Source organism: Ovis aries, chromosome 10, assembly GCF_016772045.2.
Source record: "Ovis aries strain OAR_USU_Benz2616 breed Rambouillet chromosome 10, ARS-UI_Ramb_v3.0, whole genome shotgun sequence".
Classification (NCBI taxonomy): domain Eukaryota; kingdom Metazoa; phylum Chordata; class Mammalia; order Artiodactyla; family Bovidae; genus Ovis; species Ovis aries.
Window position 1 is genome coordinate 31,272,261 of NC_056063.1, and position 18,981 is coordinate 31,291,241.

The following is an 18,981-nucleotide window of genomic DNA, read 5'->3' on the forward strand; positions in this document are numbered from 1 at the left end:
GACTCTGGCAGGGGCGGGGGTGGGGGTTGGTGAGCCAGCCACTTGGCTGCTAGTGGAGGGGGCCAGCCCTGAGCCGCTGTCCTTGGTCCCCCGGCCCCCTCTGGGAGACAGGCCCTGTCAGCTCCACTGTTGAGGGTCTTCAGGGAGGAACGTGGCCCCCACTGCCTACTGCAGCCAAGACCTGCAGGGGCAGGTCGTGAGGTCCCCTGAATTGTCTGTCCCCAGGATTTCTTGTTATAGTGAAATAAAATAGAGTTCAGTACTGTCAGAGCGCCTGTTTGGCGGTCAGGATGGTGTTATTTTGTTAAATTTTACTATGATTCAGCTACACATAGGTTCAAAACACATAGTACACACACACACACACACACTCTCTCTCTCTCTCTCTCTCTCATCCTCACACACATTTCTGTTGGTTGTGATGGAGAATGCATCTCTTCTGAGGCCCTATGTCTGGCTTCTCTGCAGATTCCGACCGGCCCTCCCTTCTGAGTCAACACGTCCTGGGGTACAGTGGCTGCCGCGGGGTCCCCTGCTCCCCAGCACCCGCAGGCTGTGAGCCCCTGTGGGTCCTGCAGGTGTTGACAACAGGCGCTGTGTTGACTGTTGCCTTCTCTTCCATCTGATGGTGTGTTTCTCGGCAGGTACCTCGAGCGTAGCTCGGGCCTGGAGTGCGACATTTGATGAGCTGATTGGGAAGCCCATTGGGGAGTTCTCGCGGAAGCATATGGCCCTGCACGCACCCGGGGTGCTGGCCGAGAACCCGGACATATTCGCCGTGATCATCATTCTCATCCTCACAGGTACGGTCACACGTCGGGTGCATCGGGAGGGGGCTGGGAGTCTGGAGTGAGGCTCAGGCTCCCTCCTTTTCTCTTCCTCCCATCCCCCCGTTTTCTTGTCTTCTTTAATTGATGCAGACATCTGTTGTGTTTTTTGTTTTTTTTTTTTGTCAAAATGGCTTCTCAGAGATTCGCAGAGGGTTGGCCTATTGAATAGGTCAAGTTATGCGCTGTTTAATTAAAAGAGACTCTCAGGTGTTTGCTTTAAGTGTTTGTGAAGTAGGATTTTGTTAGGGCTTCGGGCTTTGTGTACAGGTGACCCAGGAATACAAGTTCTTCTGACTCAGCGGATGACCATTTAGAAAGGAGAGTTGGCCTTCGTCAGCCAGGACGACATGGAGGAACCAGGCCCGATGCTCGCTGCACCTTGGGGTTGGAGACAGCTGAGGTGGTTTGCACCCAACCAGCCAGCAAAACACCTCCTTATATCATGAAGTTTCCCCACAAAGTTGCTGGTACAGAATTTTAAAATTGCAGACAGGGTTTGAACACAGCTGATGGTATCTTCTTCTTAGTGATGTTGACCTGAGTCTCTGCCACCCAGTTGGGAGTTTTGTTAATGTACACATTAAGCTTAAATGCAGATAAATTTTCTTTTGAGGTTAGAAGATTTTGGATGGGTTTTAAAAGCATCGGTGCCTTGTTTTACACACCTAATTACACACGTAATTGAGATCGTTCTGCACAGGGCCAGTCTCAGCGGTATGTCTGGTCCAGCTAGCAGGAACACAGATCAGAAATTAAGTATTCACGAGTGAGATTTTCATAAGGACAGGAGGGAGGGAGGCTGAAGAACAAACACCGCGGAGTGTGAAGTGTTCCCTGAATTGCTCCACGCCCTTCTAATGCCTGTATTTCAGAAATCAGTCTATGACGTAGAGCATCTTTTACGTTAGAACGCGTAAGAGACACGCAGTCAGATCGGTGGCCCCGTGCCACTGGGCGCCTCCCTGACTCTTTGCTCCCCTGGCCGAGGGTGCACCACAGAAGTGTGTCCTGCATCCCCCAAGGCGGACCTGCAGCTTGCGGAGCGTCACCTGTGCTTTTTCACCCAGTATTTTTTTTATCTCGAGTTTTCGAGGTAGAGCTGGTCTGGCTCAGACGTGCTACGTGCACTGAGTCCCAAGAAGGGGACTCTGTGGCAGGGCCCCCAGGTGGTTGTCGCTGCGGACACTGCTAACACCCCACAGAGCATCTGAATGATTCCATGTCTAGAGAACTCTTTTTTTCTCTCAAGACACTGAACAGAGTGTCTCCTTGGAGGAAATGAACTCCTACCCACTGGGTGGTTCTCAGTGATGGAGATTCAGGGAGAGCCTCCCTTCATCCCAGGGAGGGCTTTGCTATTGAGGGGAGCCATTGGCTCAGACGTCCCCAGCCCTGCTGTCCCTGGGGTGCTCCTGGTTGTTGTCTCAATTCCACAAGGTGGCTGGAAGTCCAGCCCTGATGGCTTTGTTCAACACCCCGTGGACTTGGGTTGTTTTGATCCCTGCCTCTAGGATGAGAGTCACTGCAGCCTCGTTCCTCTTTGGAGGTTTAACGCTGCTCAGATTCTTCTAACGTCACCTTCTCGTCCCCAACCCCCACCCCAGAGGGACTTGCTGGCCCGAGGTCAGCACTGAGGCCGTTTCTGTCTATGCCCTTTTGCAGGACTTTTAACTCTGGGTGTGAAAGAGTCAGCCATGGTCAACAAAATATTCACGTGTGTCAACGTTCTGGTGCTGGGCTTCATCATGGTGTCGGGGTTTGTGAAAGGATCAATTAAAAACTGGCAGCTCACGGAGGAGGACTTCCAGAACACGTCGGGTCACCTCTGCCTGAACAAGTGGGTGTCCCTCTGACTCTGGGCGCCTGGGCGTGGTGCGGCTGGGGCGGACCTTGGCTACCACAACACAGTCCAGAACAGTCTCTGTTAAAAAATGTAATTTGAGCTAGGATATTTTGTCACTACTGAACTGTTTTTTTTTTGCAGTCAGATAGCTGAGGGTGTCTCCTTTGTCTGAAATTTGTGTTTTCTTGCCTTGTATTTGACTGTCGGTTGTACGACATAGGAAGATGCTGGGGGAATAGCGGCATCTCTGGATGCTGATTCCAACCCTGCCTCGGTGAGGACCGAGGTCAGGCTCCCTCAGTTGTCCCTATTTCCCTGTATCCTTTTTGATGATGGAACTCTGAATTTCCTTTTCGGAAAGGAAGATTTTCCTCTGCGGTTCCACACGGATGCTGCTTTCTTTTGAAATGCCTTCCTATCTGATCACCTTGAACAAACAGGTCGGTAGAACTTTTTATCTCAGGTGTTCTTCAGAGTAGTTTCTCAGAACAACTGAGGTTATCACAGCGTGATGATGACAACTCCTTTCACTCTCACTCCACGTGGGCCGCTTCAGCCCTGAGATGCCATGGCCTCAGTGTCCTTCCATATTGGGCTCAGGACGCCCAGGGCTGGAAGCAGGTGACCGGCCAGCTCTCCACCCTGTGCCTTTGCAGGCCTCTGGGCACGCCCTTACCAACAAGCTCACCTTGTTTCGGGAAACAAAAGCAAAACGTTGGAGTGGATCTTTCTGACCTTTTTTTTTGTTGTCAGATTTTTTGATACATGTTAGGGTCTTAGGATGGAGAATGGGGAGTTCTAATTTTATTTACATTTCTGTTTTAATTGTGGCTAAAGGTTAAACTGATGCTTTGAAGAGATCATCCTAAAATGCAGTGGCTTTACAAGGATATCTCAGCTCCAGGAATGATCAGTTGGGGGTGGCTGGCCAGCATGGACACGTGCAGGCTTTCAGGGGCCCGATTGCCCGACTCGCTGACCCATTATCCCCAAGGACACAGTGTGGTCAGAGCTGGGTTGTGGGTGGGCACAGGCATGACCCAGCTCTCCCACCAGGGGCCAGAGTCCGAGGCCCGTGCGCTCAGATCCGGAAGACGTGTTCCTCCTGCCCACATCCCCCTGGCCAGAATCCAGTAGGGGGCCACGTTCAGCTGCAAGAGAGGCCGGAAAGCCAAGTGGTCACATGTTGGGTTGACCTCTGATTAAGGCCTGGTGCCCGGCGTGTCCTCCAATGGCCTGCTCCGTGGGCAGGCACTTATCAGCAGCTGGTTCACTAACTGGAGCGCAGGCAGGAAACGAACCCGTGAAACTAGCTCTAACACCCTGTGGTCAACAGTTCAAACAAAAAGAGCCTGCCTTTTTGGGACGAAACGTGACTACAGAGAATTGAGAGCTTTTAAATTTAAGTCACTCCCCAGCATTCCTGGGTCTTGTTCGTGCCAAATTTATCAGTGCCCGATAATTCATGGCGAAGTAGGGCCAATTTGAAATATGTTTTAGAGTAACCCAGTCGACTCAGGAAGCTTCACGGGCCCCCTCACCAGTCACTGTGAGCCGGTGAAGAATTGAGCGGAGAGGGCGCCTCCTGTCTCCTGGTTGTCTGTCCATATTTAGCCTTTCTACTGGTTTTTTTTTTTTTTTTTTTTTATTTATTTTATTTGGAGGCTAATTACTTTACAGTACTGTAGTCTTTTTTGCCATACACTGACATGAATCAGCCACGGGTGTGTGTGTTTCTCCCATCCATCCTGGATCCACCTCCTTCCCCATGCCACCCCTCAGGGTTGTCCCAGTTTGGTGCATGACACAGGGCATTCATGCTGTTTTGAAGAGACTGTTTCTGCCAGCTGATGGGATTTCCTGTCGCTGGCCATCCCCGTGCTCTGCATCCCTGCGGTGATGACCCGCGCTGGCCTCTGGCCAGAGAGGTGTTTGTTTCCTGGCCCCTTGGCCACCAGTGGGGTCCTGGAGTTACGTCTGCCCACAGCCCCGGGGCCGCTGTCCTGCCGGACGGGGGACGCTGCAGGACTGGGCCTAGCTGCTCGGGGTGGCCGTCAGGGTGGCTCCTCTTCAGGCCCACGAAGCAGGGGCCTGTGACCCTGACGGAGGCTCTCTCTTTCAGTGACACAGAGGAAGGGAAACCCGGTGTCGGTGGGTTCATGCCCTTCGGGTTCTCCGGTGTCCTGTCGGGGGCAGCCACCTGCTTCTATGCCTTCGTGGGCTTTGACTGCATCGCCACCACAGGTAGGTCCACCGCCCTCGGGACACCTGGGCTCGCCTGGCCAGGCGTCTGATTCCCCTCCCCCGGGTGTGTGCATGCCTGCCGCTGCCCATTTGCTCCTGAGTGCCCGAGTGTGGGTTTGCACCTTCCTGCCAATCCCCCTTTCATTGCTCCCCAAGTGGCCTGCCCGACAGGAACTTGCCTGCCTGTCCCGTGTGGGCCCGGGGTGATGGCACCGTGGCTGCAGCTGGCGGCAGACCCCATGTGCGCTCCGGGGGAGTGTGGCTACCTAGTCCGACTTTGTCCGGGCACTCGAGGGGGCCGGGCTCCAGCCTCCAGTGTGTTCTCTTTTCCACGATGACTCTCAGCGAAAAGGCTGAGAGCACCTTCCCTGGGCCCTTGGGTATTGTGTCTGGTCTGAGGGCCTCTCCCCTGGGTTCCCCGGAGCCTGGAAGGGCCCTGGCCCTGCAGGGCCATGAGCTGCAGGGTGGTCTCAAGCCCTCCGGCTGAACTCCTCCCGCCTTGCAGGGGAGGAGGTGAAGAACCCACAGAAGGCCATCCCCGTGGGCATCGTCGCGTCCCTGCTCATCTGCTTCATCGCCTATTTCGGGGTGTCGGCCGCCCTCACCCTCATGATGCCTTACTTCTGCCTGGACAAGGACAGCCCCCTGCCAGACGCCTTCAAGCACGTGGGCTGGGAGGGAGCCAAGTATGCGGTGGCCGTTGGCTCCCTCTGCGCCCTGTCTACCAGGTGAGGGGCAGAGACGCTCGGGAAGGCGGGTGTGCCGTGACCACTCCTCTCTCCCCTTGAAGTAGAGCCCAACCCAGCCCCGATCGTGGGACTTCTCCCCTTGGGCTGCTCTCGATCAATCCCTGGGGCTGTCTTTGCGTTAGGGACGTTCATCTCAATAGCCTGAGGCCCACATTTCATCATTGTCGGCTCAGCAAGGGCTGCGTCTCTTGTCCCTGACTGTGGCCACTGGCCAGACCAGGCCACCTCTGTGAGCACTGCCTCTGGCCCTTATTTTGGCCATAAAGCAGAGGCTACCATTGAAAAGGAGCAAGTGCCGCAAACGCCTTTTAATGAGAGTCACTTTGCTCTCATGCTCCCTGCTAGCCTGTACACACAGGAAACCGCTGTGGACTTCAGGGAGATCTTCATGAAGGCAGTGACGTTTTTCTTTTTGATTCAGCTGGAGATAATCGCGGGAATAAACGCAGAACATCTCTTCCATAGCACTGTGTCTAGATGCCACGCTGGTTTACGCTAGGCGTTTCCCACTCACACACACGTGCAGACTTGCTGCAAGCGCTCCCCCGGGCCCGGCGTGTCGCGCCGCGGGCCTCCCAGGTTGGAGCCGGCTCCCTCTCCTGGGTGTGAACACCTGTTGCGATGCCTTTATTCTCCCAAGCTCTCTTACGGACGCAGTTCGCTTTTCCTCCCATCTAGTCTTTTAGGTTCCATGTTTCCCATGCCTCGAGTCATCTATGCCATGGCTGAAGACGGGCTGCTGTTTAAATTTTTGGCCAAAATCAATGACAGGACCAAAACACCGATAATCGCCACCTTAACCTCGGGTGCCATTGCCGGTAAGAACTGGAATCTCCTATCCAGCATTTTAACGGCTGAGTTATTACTCCCTAAGGCAATGTCTTGGCCTGTGCCCGTCTGAGAGAAGTTGCGACTGGTCTTTCTAACGTTTGGTTTTTACCCTTGGAGTCTGGTTTGTCGCAAGGTAACTGAGTGCCTTTTGACAAAAGGCAAATGCTAGTTTCTCAGAGGATGTAATGGAATTCTCAAACAGGTCGCATTTTCCAGTGATTACCGTCTCACTGGACTGAGCTCGGCATGTACACTGTCCCTTCAGAGCTGTGTCTTGCCCCTTCCCCAGGTGTCCCTGAGTAGACCTTGGTGGGGTAAAGTCCTTCACAGTATATCCCCTGTCTTGTCGGTGCTGGAAATTCACCGTCCGTGTGTCTTAGCTCGTGAATTCTCTAGGAAGCGAGAATCCCTTACGATCAGCGTTTTATAAAACATGCCACCTCTTCCCCAGGGGACACTGAGGGTGTGTCTGGGGTAGCCCTCCGCCCTGAGCCTATGAACAACAAATGGCAGGAGAGAGGAGGTGGAGCTGACGGATCGCTATCAGGTCCCTCGCCAAGAGGACAGAAGGGAGCGGCGGGCTGGGGAACCCTTGGGCCTCTGTGTGCACCTTGAAAGGCAGGGCAGCCCTGGAAAGAGACCCTTGGTTTTGTTTCCTCTTTGAGTCGCGTTTCACCGCCCAGAGGCAGGTGCACAGAGGAGAGGCGGAGGCTCAGAAGGGGGAAGTGAGGATGCACGCCCAGGGAGGACAGCAGTGGTTCTCGGTTCCTGGTTTGTCTTGGGGCCAGGCTGGCTGGGCCCTCCCAGCCCATGTGTGGAGCAGGAGGTCTCTGTGGTGAATGAGGACACGTGCCAGCCACAGCTGGATCACAGGGACTTGTCAGATAGCCACAGGGGAGGCGTTTGACCCTCTTGATGAGTGAATTGTTAACAGCATTCACACCCTTAGCAAAATGTGCTTACTTTTATGGGTCAATGTTGTTTAACGAAAGGAAGCCAGTTTTTCTTATTTCACACGTGTGCTGTATGAGTCTGCATTCTCGAGCATGATCGCTGTGGGCAGGTTAAGGGACACCGTGTGTCAGTATGTGACCCATGTGTTTAAGGGATTAAGGAACTGGAAATAGTGAGTGTTTTTTCTTTTTTTCCTCCAATATTCACATGTAATGTGATCGTACTGAAGACTGGCCTTAATTTCCTTCCTGTGCTGATTAAGGGAGATGAAACTACAGTCTTTAAAGCCACTGTAAAGTTCTTGTATCACCAGACCAAGGGTTTGCTTTTTCTTTATTTGGTCAGAGTGATATACAAGTCTTTAGTTTTCTAAGAATCACCTCCCATGGGCGAAATTTGGCTCAGGTTTCTCGGAGTGAGGACGTAAGCATTTGATACACACGCAGTGGGTTTTCTGATTATCCAGTAGGCCCTCGCTGCTCTTTAATTCTGTTAGTCAACCTCAATTTGAATTTGTTTTAGTTGCCATGGTTTGTGTGGGTTTGAGAAGTATTTGTGGAAAAGTAATGGCTTTGTGTTTATATTTCAACTTGTGTTGATTGCATGTGTTTTGAAAGTATCCCAAAGTAGATCCAGCCAAGTTATTTTTTAAGTGGGAAACTTGACACATATATCCCCATAAACAGACGTGCATACACTTATAAAAATCTAGGAACGATTTTCAAAAAAGACTGCATGTTTTGCTTTGCGTTAAGTGGGGTTGTGGTGAAGGGACTGGTATTGTTTGGGAATACCATCACTTTCCATGCCCATATTCTGGGTTAGGAGCCCCTGTCAGCCATCCCGGACTTGCCCTCACGCAGCTCCTCATCATTGTTGCCTCCTGATGCAGGCCTCAGGTGGTATTCTTGGGAAGACCAAAGTTCAGCGGCGTACACCTTGCACCCAGTGACTGGCGTGCTCATGAGAGCCATTGAATGGTGGATGGGTAGATGATGGGTAGGTGGTGGATGGGTGGTGGATGGGTAGATGTGCGTGTCTCTCTGTGAGTCTGCATGGTGTAGAGGAAGGCAGACTGCCCCAGAGCCGTAAGAACCTAGCTCAGTGCCTGGCTTTTCCACTTACTAGCTGTGTGCCCTTACTTAGGTAAGTCTCTCAACATGTCTGGACTTGGCTTTCTCCATCTGTAGTGCAGGGAAGGCTGGCAGAGTTGCCATGGGGGTCACCAGGGTCATGTTGATAAAAGCTCTCTCTCTGTATAAATGTTGTTTATTGTTACTGTCTGTTGGGAGCTGTGTATGTGGTTTAATCCGGAACTTTCCTTCCTTTTAAGCGGTGCTGCCACGTTTCTTCATGGAAAGGGCTGGCAGGGGGAAGGGGAGGCCCTCCCAGGTGCCCTGGGTCGCGGGCGGGTGGCGGCTCTGGCTGCCACGGTGTTCGGGCCCACACCCATCCTGATGTTCGTCTCCTCCTCCCCAGCGGTGATGGCCTTCCTCTTCGACCTGAAGGACCTGGTGGACCTCATGTCCATCGGCACTCTCCTGGCTTACTCTCTGGTGGCTGCCTGCGTGTTGGTCTTACGGTAGGTGTGGCTTTCTGGGTTCCAGGACAGAAGAGCAGACGTCCTTTGCCAGCTTCCTGCTACCAGTTCGTGTTAACGGTTTATACGCTGTAAACTTGAAGCTGTGGATCATTCCTTTGGGAACGGCTTGGGAGAGGGTGGGACCTGGTGCTTGAAAGTCTAGTTACAGAGAATAGCCTTGAAAGGAGTCCGGGGTGGCTCGACCGCTCTCTCTCTCTCTCTCACATGCTCTGATTTTTCTGGCTGGATGTCCGGAAGACAGAGACAGGTTATCAACTTGATGGCTGGGGGCTGCATCTTTGGATCGGAATTTTTGAAGGCTGAGGGTAACGATCTCAGTTTGGACCGGAGACTAGGGCCTGGCCCTAGTGGGCACTGGGAGAACTGGGGACACTGATGCTTCCATGGAGGTGAGAGGGCCGTTACAGGGCCTGGAGGGCTGGGGGTGATGTGCAGGAAGACTCTCCAGGTTCTGCTTTGAGTCTCGTCCGGACAGGGCCAGCCCCGTGGAGGGCCGTGACAGCAGATCCGGGCCGGGGCTCAGTGTCCTGGGGCTCCTGCCCGCCACAGCGCCCCTCTCTCCACGCTCACCCTGCTCCAATTTTCCTTTGCTCTGGGAGACAGGGCTCTGCTTCCTTGCTCCCAGGGGTGACCCCAGGTAGCATAGACATCCAGTGTGGTCTCCTGGCGAGAGGCCCCCCCTACTTTGCAGGGCTTTAATCTTGCCAAGCCATGGATTCCATCCCTAACTTGCTCTCCAGCTACCGTCCCTGGGCTGAGCCTCAGTAGTGGCTCTGGAGAATCCGCTAGAGCTAGTGTTTCCGACCACATATTTCTTCCCAAGAGCTCAGTGCTACAATCTTCTCCGAGTCTCCCCCAGCCTTCTTATTAAGTGAATCAGTGAAAAAAAAAATGGTGAAGTATCTTCATACTCACTCTTAGATTCTATGCAGAAGAATGCATAAAGCACTGCATGTTTTGAAGCTGGTGGAGGAGATTGGAGCGCTGTTCCTTTTGGCTGGGAAGATAAGGAGCCTCATTTAGAATGAATGCTTCACTTGCAGGTGGCTTGTGTCTTGGAAATCACGCCATAGGCTTGGTCCTTCACCCAGCTTTAGAGAGTTATTTATCCCAAGGCACTTAGAGTTTTTAAATAAATTGATCCAATGAAATCATGCAAATAGAATTTCTCAAATCCATCAGCCTGCAGACACGTTTCTCTGGCTCTCTGCATGGATTAGGATCCTAATATGATTGCTTTCTGTTTCTATCTGTATTTTAGCTTCCTACAACTGTAGTTTTGTTGTGAGTGGCCTCATATCTTAAGGGCCAGTGCTGCTTTTCAGAGTGAGAGAAACGATCTCAGCACCTTCCTCTGGGCTGTTTCATGGTGGAGGTCAAGTTGCCTCAAATAGGAGACATAAAAAGAAGAGGATGTTGCCCTGAGGCAGGAGTGAGGCCCAGGGCTCTTCTGTTTCTGTTTGCGGAGAGTTAGTGGTAAAGAACCTGCCTGCCAATGCAGGAGACATAAGAGACGTGGGTTCGATCCCTGAGTCGGGAAGGTTCCCCTGGAGGAGGGCATGGCAACCCACTCCAGTATTCTTGCCTAGAGAATCCCATGGACAGAGGAGCCTGGTGGGCTGCAGTCCACAGAGTTGCAAAGAGTCGGACACAACTGAAGCGTCTTAGGACACACGCATGTATCATTCTGACCATTTTCTTCCCATTTTATGCCTTGTGTCCTAGGCAGCTTCCCTTTGAAGCCTTACTAAGAACATGAGTTAGAGTGTGTGTACTTGTGCTGAGTTAAAGCCTAATCTGATGGCTAAACAATATGCTGCCTCACAGGTATCAGCCCGAGCAGCCCAACACAGTATACCAGATGGCCAGGACTAGCGATGAACTCGATCCAGTCGACCAGAATGAGTTGGTGAGCAGCAGCGATTCTCAGACGGGCTTTTTACCGGAAGCAGAGAAGCTTTCTTTGAAAACCGTACTCTCACCCAAAAATACGGAGCCTTCCAAATTCTCTGGGCTGATAGTGAACATCTCAGCCAGCCTCCTAGGTAAGAGCCTGCCCTTCCCTATGTGGTGTTTGGGGTCCCAGGGGGCCCACGATGGCAGTTATTCTGCCCTAATTGGGATTGGTGCTTGCAGAGATGGAGCCCAACCCTCCCGGGGTTTTGGGAAGAACTGATCTGCCTGTGGGAACCTGGGGAATGACTGAAGTGTGGTTTTCTCTGTCTGTCCCTCTTAGCGCTCCTGGTCATCACCTTCTGCATGGCAGCTGTACTTGGCAAGGATGCCCTGGTGAAGGGGGAGTTGTGGGCAGTCTTTCTACTCATGGGCTCTGCCTTCCTCTGCTCCGTGGTCACGGCCATCATTTGGCGGCAGCCCGAGAGCAAGACCAAGCTCTCATTCAAGGTAAACAGCTCAGCCTGACAGCTGGAGGGACCCACCCCTGGGAAGCCATGATCCTGACTCTCCTGCAGGAGGCCACCCTGCTCTGCTGGGCTCCGGCAGGCCTGGGTGTGCGGAGTGAGGTCCTTGCTGGCCAAACTCAGGGGCATGTGAGCCGGGCACAGACAGCGCTGCTGAGAAAGGCTGGCCCCTGGCCCTTGGGTGAGGCAGTGCCCCGCATCCTGTAAGCTTTTCATAAGTAAGCGCCTGCTCTGGCGGATTGTGTGTCATTACCAGGCCTCAGAGATGACCAGGGCCTCTTCAGGCGTAGAGTCTACAGATAATAAGATCGTTCAGCAAGCTCAGAAGTGAGGCGCAAGTTCACTGTTGCAATTAGTGTTGCTCAGAACAAACTCCCACCTGCGAGGTTTCGCCTGTGGGGTGTGTTGGGGGCGCCTGGCACTCAGCCCCTCCCCACTCAGCCCCGCCCGTCCAGATCAGGCCTGGGAGGGCGCTCCCCTCGGGTGGTTCTGCCGTCTCACACTGTCCGCCCATCACACCTGACGCTGCACCGCCTGTCCCCGCAGGTGCCCTTCGTGCCGGTCCTTCCCGTCCTGAGCATCTTCGTGAACGTCTATCTCATGATGCAGCTGGACCAGGGCACGTGGGTCCGGTTTGCCGTGTGGATGCTGATGGGTACGTGAGGTGTGCGTTTCTCTCAGGCCCCCCACCCACCCACTCGCCCCCTCCCCGCCTGTGCCCGGCAGCTCGTTGTCCTCTCTGCTACTGGCTGGCTGGCTTGCATCCTCCAGCTGCACCCCCGTTTCCGATTTCAAAACACAGTGAAAACACGTGTAGTCAGTGAGGAACACCCAGTAGGCTGTGGGTCCTCCCTCCCTCGTAGATAATTGTAAAGCCTTTGCCTGAACCAGCTATCTGTTTGGGAAAGAGCTCAACGTTCAAAGAACCAGCCTGTAAGTGTGCTGTTGACAGAGCACCACCTTCTTCACCCTAGACAGCACCGTCTAGACAGCCCCACCCTTGGCCCCCTGGGCTGCAGGGGCTGGCTGGGCCCGTGGGAGAACTAGAGGTCCCCCTTGGGGCCTGGCCCCGCTTTGTACCAACCATGGCCCCTCTGCCGGCCTCCAGCAGCCGAAGCAGCAGAAATGAACCCAGTAGCGCTGGGAGACTGGCCTGACCGGGCCATATCCCTGATGAGAGCAGTGGCCTTCAGGCTGAGTTATGGCCAAACCCCCCTGCCCCAGTGACTGAGGGGTAGGGAGGGTAGCTCCCTGTCTCCCTGCAGAGGTGGGGGACGCCTGCTTTTGAGCACCCTCCACAAGCTCCTGGGCTCCAGGACTGCTCTCCCTTGTCACTGGCACACAGGTGGCCCCCCGCCAGGGTTGGGGGCGGTAGTTAGGGGCACAGATCTCCGGGTCCCACCACAGACCCCTATGGCCCCTGAAACTCACCGGAAAGACTGAATTGGTGGGGTGCATGAATTCCCACGTGACCTGAGTGTCTAAGCCACTCATGGGAAAAACAGAAGCTATAACAGACAGCATGAGGAACCCAGGGAGCCTCTGCCCTTGGAAACCCAGCGCAACTTCTGGGGGGTCTGTCCTGGCCCCTCCAGCGGCTGCAGGGCAGCCGCCCTGCCAGGTGGGCAGTGGATGAGGCAGAGGCACCAGTGCCCCTCCAGGGGTCCCCAGCCAGTGGCTTTCCAGGTGCGAGGCTGCCCAGAAAGACGCGCCTGCCTTTGCCAGGTGTAGAGGTGACCCTGCCGGAAGTCATGTGGGCTTCCTTGGGGGGCAGGCCTCCTGCAGAGGCCTCTCATGAGGCCTTGACCCCAGGGCCGCCTCCCGGACTCACACCCTGTCTCTGCCCTTGGCCCGCAGGCTTCTTCATTTACTTCGGCTATGGTCTCTGGCACAGTGAGGAGGCGACCCTGGCCGCCGACCCCACAAGGACTCCTGACGGTCACTTGGATCATTGCAAGTGACGCATGGTCCTGCCCCCGAGAGACCCCCGCAGCACCTCGCACCACCACCCCACCCAGCCAGTGCGCCCAGAGCCCAGAGCAGCCCACGTGTGGCCCGTGTCCCCGACCCCCCGGCAGCTCTCGGCGGGGCCACGTGACCGGGGCTGGGACTGGCCGCCACCTGCCTCCGAGCCTCCTCCGGGACAAGAACGGCAGCCCTTCTCCTCACCCGTCCGGCACCCCAGCTGCTGTGGCCTCGGGCAGAACGGTAGTCATCTCAGGAGCCCAGGCCTCCATCCCGGGGGTGCTGTGCTGGGTCTTGTCCTTGCCTTGGCCTAGCCCCAGACAGCCGTCCCGGTGCCAAGGTGTCTGTCCTCTGGCTGTGCCCATGCCCCACCCCAGCGGTTTAGTTTACTGAGACCATCTCCTGCTCGGCTGTCTGAGCTGCCTCTGGAGGGTCGCTGGACTGTGACCGCCCCCTCCCTCCAGGCGGGGGACTTGGCCCGCACTCTGCACACTCCTGCCAGGGGACCAGGCTCCCCGCCGCCAGCCCTCCAGCAGGTCCCTGCTGCTGCTTCGGCCGAGTCCTGAGTAACTGGAACGTGACACTATTTCCGTAGGACATGCCTCAAAAGAGCGGAGCTTAGCTGAGTACTCCCCATGGTCCCGGCTCCTCGTGGGGTCCTGCCCGCTCTGCTGCTCGTGGGTCTCAAGGTTCCCCAGGCCAGTGTCCTCTCGTCCTGAGTGATGCACGGCCCCCCCTCACCCCCCAGCTGCCTCCGGCCCCTCACGCGTCTCGTCGTCATGTGGAGTCTTCCTGTCCCTTGGCTGTGAGTTGCCACGGAATCCAGCCGGCGCATAATGGTGATGTGGAAAGCGGCCGAGTCATTCCCTGAACCGTTCAGGGTGTGGGGGTCTGCCCACAGGGGACGGTGTGGGGTCCTGTGCCGTCCCTCTCGTGTGCTCTGTGTGTGTTAGATGCCGCAGGTTGGTGACCCTGGGCCCGGACCCCTGCCTCCGTGATGACCGCATGTACCTATGTACATGGCGCTCCCTGCTAAGGCCCCAGGGACACTCCTTGGAGGTGGGCCGTGCCTTCCTTCTCAAGAATGGAGTCAGGGGATAGAAGGGCCTGTGTTGGCGGGAGGTGAGGGGGGTGGCATTTCTGACTCCACACAAAATGTAAATGCTGCTTGTGAAGCTTAGCTCCCATTATCTTCCCCCTCTGCCCTTTTACACAAATCTGGTAGAAATAAGCCTGATAAACTGATGGCTCTTGGCTTTTCTCCCTCTGCCCCAGAAAGTTCTTGGAGGAAAAAAAAAAAATGCAAGAATGAGTGAAGCAGGGTCGGCCCAGGTGGGTGAGGGCCCAGCCCCGCTTGCAGGCTCTGTCGTCCCCTCTGGTCACTCATGGGAGCTTTATTCACAGTCTCACTTGCGAATCTTCTAAAGTGGGGGCGAGAGCCCGAAGCTTGGGCTTCCAAAGAAAGGTATTTAGGTTTATGTAGCTGGTGCTGTACCATATTTTGATGAGTCTTAACTTATTTTGTTGAGGTTTTTTTGGTTGTCTGCTCTCTTCCTGGGGCCTGCTGGCCACCTGTCTGCTCGAATTGTCTGCTATTTCTCCACCGAGGCGGAGAGTGTGAGGGAACAAGGGTGTGCAGGAAAGGTGGCGGGTAGAGTTTCTCTCACTTCTTTATTTCCGGCTGAAATTTCTGAGCCTGACCGCCCGCAGCAGACTCTGCACAGCTGACACTTGAGCCAGCTACACGCCTCGTCCTCCGGCCGGGAAGGTGTGTCTCAGCGTCTCACGGGCGGATACGCCCCTCCTCTCCTGGAGCCAAGGGGCCATGCCGAAATGCCCCCCATTGGTATCAGAAGCCCCCACCCTCCACGCTGAGCCAGAGCCCCGTCCGAGGAAAGGATCCCTGGGTCGTTGGACGGGGTTCAGTGACCCGTGCTTTTGTGAAGAGAGGCTTTCATACCGTTGCCAGGGGTTTCCCCTTCTGTGCGGGGGCTGTGCTGCCAGGAGACTGAGCGGCGTCTGCAGACCCTGGCTCTATCACACCCACTCTGGGTTTGTAAAAACTCACCTGGCCCAAAATCCGGAGAAGGTGTAGGCCGGGGGCTGGGGGGGGGGGTGTGGTGGGGCGTGCAGGGGCCTGATTGCCCCCGAAAGGTCCCATCCCCATCCATGGGAGAAGTTGTTACCACAGCCTGCCTTCCTGTGCCTGAGATGGACACACACACATACACACAGATACGAGATACACAGACAACATACGTACTTACACAGACACACGTATACACAGAAACAACACATATATGTATATACACATACACACAGATATAACATACACACACAGAAATGTCACACACACACACAGAGACAACACACACACATACAGACATTACACACAGAGCCATAACATACACACATAAATAAACACACACAGGCAGAAAATAACCACTGGAAGTGCCCAACAGTCTCACATCTCAGCCCCACCCAGACTCAGTTTCAGGGCTTGGCTGTTATTTTCCAGAGACACCCCATGAGGGGGATGTGTCCTCGGGTCCCTGGGCACCAGCCCCAAACACTTGCATTGGAAAGACCCGCTTGTGGGGAGGAAGTGCCCCTTCCCACCACTTGTGGGCCCCTGCCTGCACGTGCATGACCTTGTGAAAACCCGGGGTCCCCCGGGCCCTGTGTGGGAGAGTAAGGGGCACAGTGTCTCTGAAGAATCAGCTGGGCCCATGGGTGGGGGAGATGTGAGCCCCTGGGTGGGGATGGGACCTTTTGGGAGCAATCAGGACCCTGCACGGCCCCCATCCCCCGCTGCCTACATCTCCTCCCTGATTTTGGGCCAGGTGGGTTTTTAGAAACCCAGAGGAGGTGTGATAGAGCCACGGTTGGGAGACTACTGCTCAGCTGATACAGTATCAGCATCACTTGCATCTCCCCACTTTGGGTTTTGTTGCATTGAGCCCTTTGGTCTCCATCAAGTGATCGACCACCTGGTCCCGTGGCGTTTGGACACTGCAGGTTGACTACAGCCTTGTGGGGGCTTCTCCACACACCCTGAGCCCCCTGGGGCCCCTGTCACTCCCTCCTGCCCCTTGGTCACATTTGTTCTCACCAGGAGGGCTGCAGGCAGGAGCCTTGTGCTTGTGTTTGCTGCCTCGTGCATGGGATGAGGGGGGTGGGAGTGGAGCCCAGGCTGGGCTAGGTCTCCTCCCTGCCACCCCCATGGCCGGGTGGGCACGGTGAGCTGACTGGGTCCTGCCTAGGATGGCGACTAGCCTGACATTGGAAGCAGATCCGTCAGCACAGCATGTGTGGACACAGCTCGTAAAGGGCCCGCCCTGTTGCAGGTGAGCCCACGGGTAGTCGGGGGCCTCGCTGCTGCAGAGAAGAGGCCTGGCCCCGTGCCAGGGGTGGACACCCCGCTTTGACACACTAAGAGTCGCTTGTTTCGTTGACCCCTGAGAACCACCCCTATGGAGACCAGAGGGAGCGGCTTCATGCCGGCCCGTGGACGGAGAGGCGGGGCTGTGGCATGTCCACGCAGGCGTGTGAATTCAACTTCAGATGGAACTAAATATGTGTTGTATATAATTTTATGTATAATTTAAAATATATTAATATCTGCCTTGGTAATGAGAGTATTGTTACGTAAGGCTCCTTAGCGAGAGCGAGATGTACAGTTTATCAGACTCTTGTGGACTCTTTTGGGTGACAAAATGCTTTATTGATCCAGTGGTGCAAGAAGCTACAAACACTCCGTATCTCATCATCAGTTATGATGCCTAATGGGTGGTTAAGGCAAAAAAGAAAAAGAAAAAAGTCAACTGACCTTCCTGTTCATCACTACGATCCAGCCTTTCTGTGCCCATTGCTTCGCTGGGTGGCAGTGCTCTTTCAAGAGGGAGTGGACCAGCCAGGAGTCTCGGGGCGCAGTTCTCAGGAGCCTCTCCTCCCCCAGGACCACCCTGTAACATGTCGAACTGCTGGCTGAACACTCCACCGTGAGACCTCGGCTTGAAGTCCAAATGAGATTTCTCAGGGTCAGGGAGCATGGCTGGGAAGAGGCATTCAGGCCTTGTTAAATTATTAACAAGGTATATATGATGTTGTGTTTCTTGATGACAAACTTTTTAAGTTTGGGACTTATTTTCCCATTGGAGAAGTATATAATATCTATTTAAGATAAGTTTCCTGCTTACGTTGTGCCTTTAAGTGTGGTAAGTCTAAGGAGCACACAGGGGTGACGATCTCCACGAGGGTTGGTTTGTTGTCAGACCTGAAGGTGTGTGGGTTCTCCAGTGTACTTTTTCTTCTACTGAACATGGAGCCATTATTAAGAGGATTGTGTTTTTTATTATGTAAATTGTGTAATATTTTTTTGCTCATTTGATGTTCTATTTTTCTAATAGTTTTCTTATAGTTTCTTATAATTGCAATACTAGATTTAGATTCTGACAGCTAACTGCAAATCAGATTGGCCTCTGCTGGTCCCCTTGCCGTCCCCCCCATTCCTCCCCCCACCCCTACCCCGCATTTTTACTTTAAGGACGAAAGTAGAGGTTGTCCACTGCCTTTTAAAAATGTGAACCTATGCTCTGTATCCCAGTTTTGGTGGTACATTGATGCCATAATAGTTCACGTTGTAAAGTCAAACTTTGTTGGTACATCCTGTCATGCTTCAGCAAATCCTAATAAACTCCCATCTATGGCCCGGGTGTGCCCAGTGCGGTCTTAGGAATTCCGGCAGCTGTGGGAAGGGTGGTGAGGGGTTGGGGGGTGGGTGTGTGGCTCAAAGAGTCCCAGTGCCTGGTCTTTGCTTCTTGAATCTCACAGCCGGATGTCGCGTTGCCTCACAGCTGGGGGGTGGGGGTCGGAATCCACAGCCCAGGGGGGCCCCTGGATCATCTCCCCAACTGCCCACTCTTCCCAGGTCGCCTCGGGTTTGGGGCCCACAGGTCTCCCCGCCAACCAGATGGTGGGGGATGAGGCTGCTGTCTGCAGAACGACGTCACATCAAGTGCAGCAACCCCCTCCCCGACCTGTGCCCAGAACCCCTCGGCCTCGCACTGCCCTCCACCTCCCCCATACACACCCGTCGTCGGGTGTGACATGCTCGCAGGACAGGGGTGGAAGTCAGGGTGTGTGGCTGTTATAACCCTCGAGCGCTCACCATTACCCCCTTCCTCGGCCCCACTTGAGAAAGGAGGCGTTTTTCTGCACTAGAGGTGAGTTCAGTCGAGTGCCCAATTCTCAGACCCCGAGGCGCGGTGTGATCCCGGCAGGAAGATGCGTAGTGAAGTTTCCTCACTAATAGGGCAGGGGGCTGCGGCTACAGGCCCCGCCCCGCCCCGCCTCCGTGCGCCCACCATCAAAAGCGAGGACCACCGGTGGGCCACGCGGCGCGCCACTCGCCTGGGTTGGACGGCAGGAACACGCTCAGGCGGGGCGCCCCTACTTGCCTCCCCAAGCCAGCACCCCCACCACCTCCCCCCGCCCCAGGGCCATCTGTGCCCTGTGCCGTCTCGCAGGCACCGCCGAACCC

General features: G+C 54.8%; 1 protein-coding gene across 11 annotated transcripts in view; it reads left to right on the forward strand.

The window, feature by feature from the left end:
* The window catches only part of SLC7A1 (solute carrier family 7 member 1), a 61,959-nt gene extending 43,809 nt beyond the window's left edge, over positions 1-18,150 (forward strand). For all 11 annotated transcript variants that reach the window (XM_027973630.3, XM_042254844.2, XM_042254845.2 and 8 more), the window contains 10 exons: positions 645-803; positions 2,493-2,667; positions 4,796-4,917; positions 5,423-5,645; positions 6,345-6,484; positions 8,931-9,033; positions 10,882-11,099; positions 11,291-11,457; positions 12,021-12,129; positions 13,332-18,150. In XM_027973630.3, coding sequence (XP_027829431.1) covers positions 645-803; positions 2,493-2,667; positions 4,796-4,917; positions 5,423-5,645; positions 6,345-6,484; positions 8,931-9,033; positions 10,882-11,099; positions 11,291-11,457; positions 12,021-12,129; positions 13,332-13,435 — 1,520 coding nt within the window. In that variant the 3' untranslated portion in view covers positions 13,436-18,150. The remainder of the gene's footprint in view (positions 1-644; positions 804-2,492; positions 2,668-4,795; positions 4,918-5,422; positions 5,646-6,344; positions 6,485-8,930; positions 9,034-10,881; positions 11,100-11,290; positions 11,458-12,020; positions 12,130-13,331) is intronic.
* The last annotated feature ends 831 nt before the right edge of the window (positions 18,151-18,981 follow it).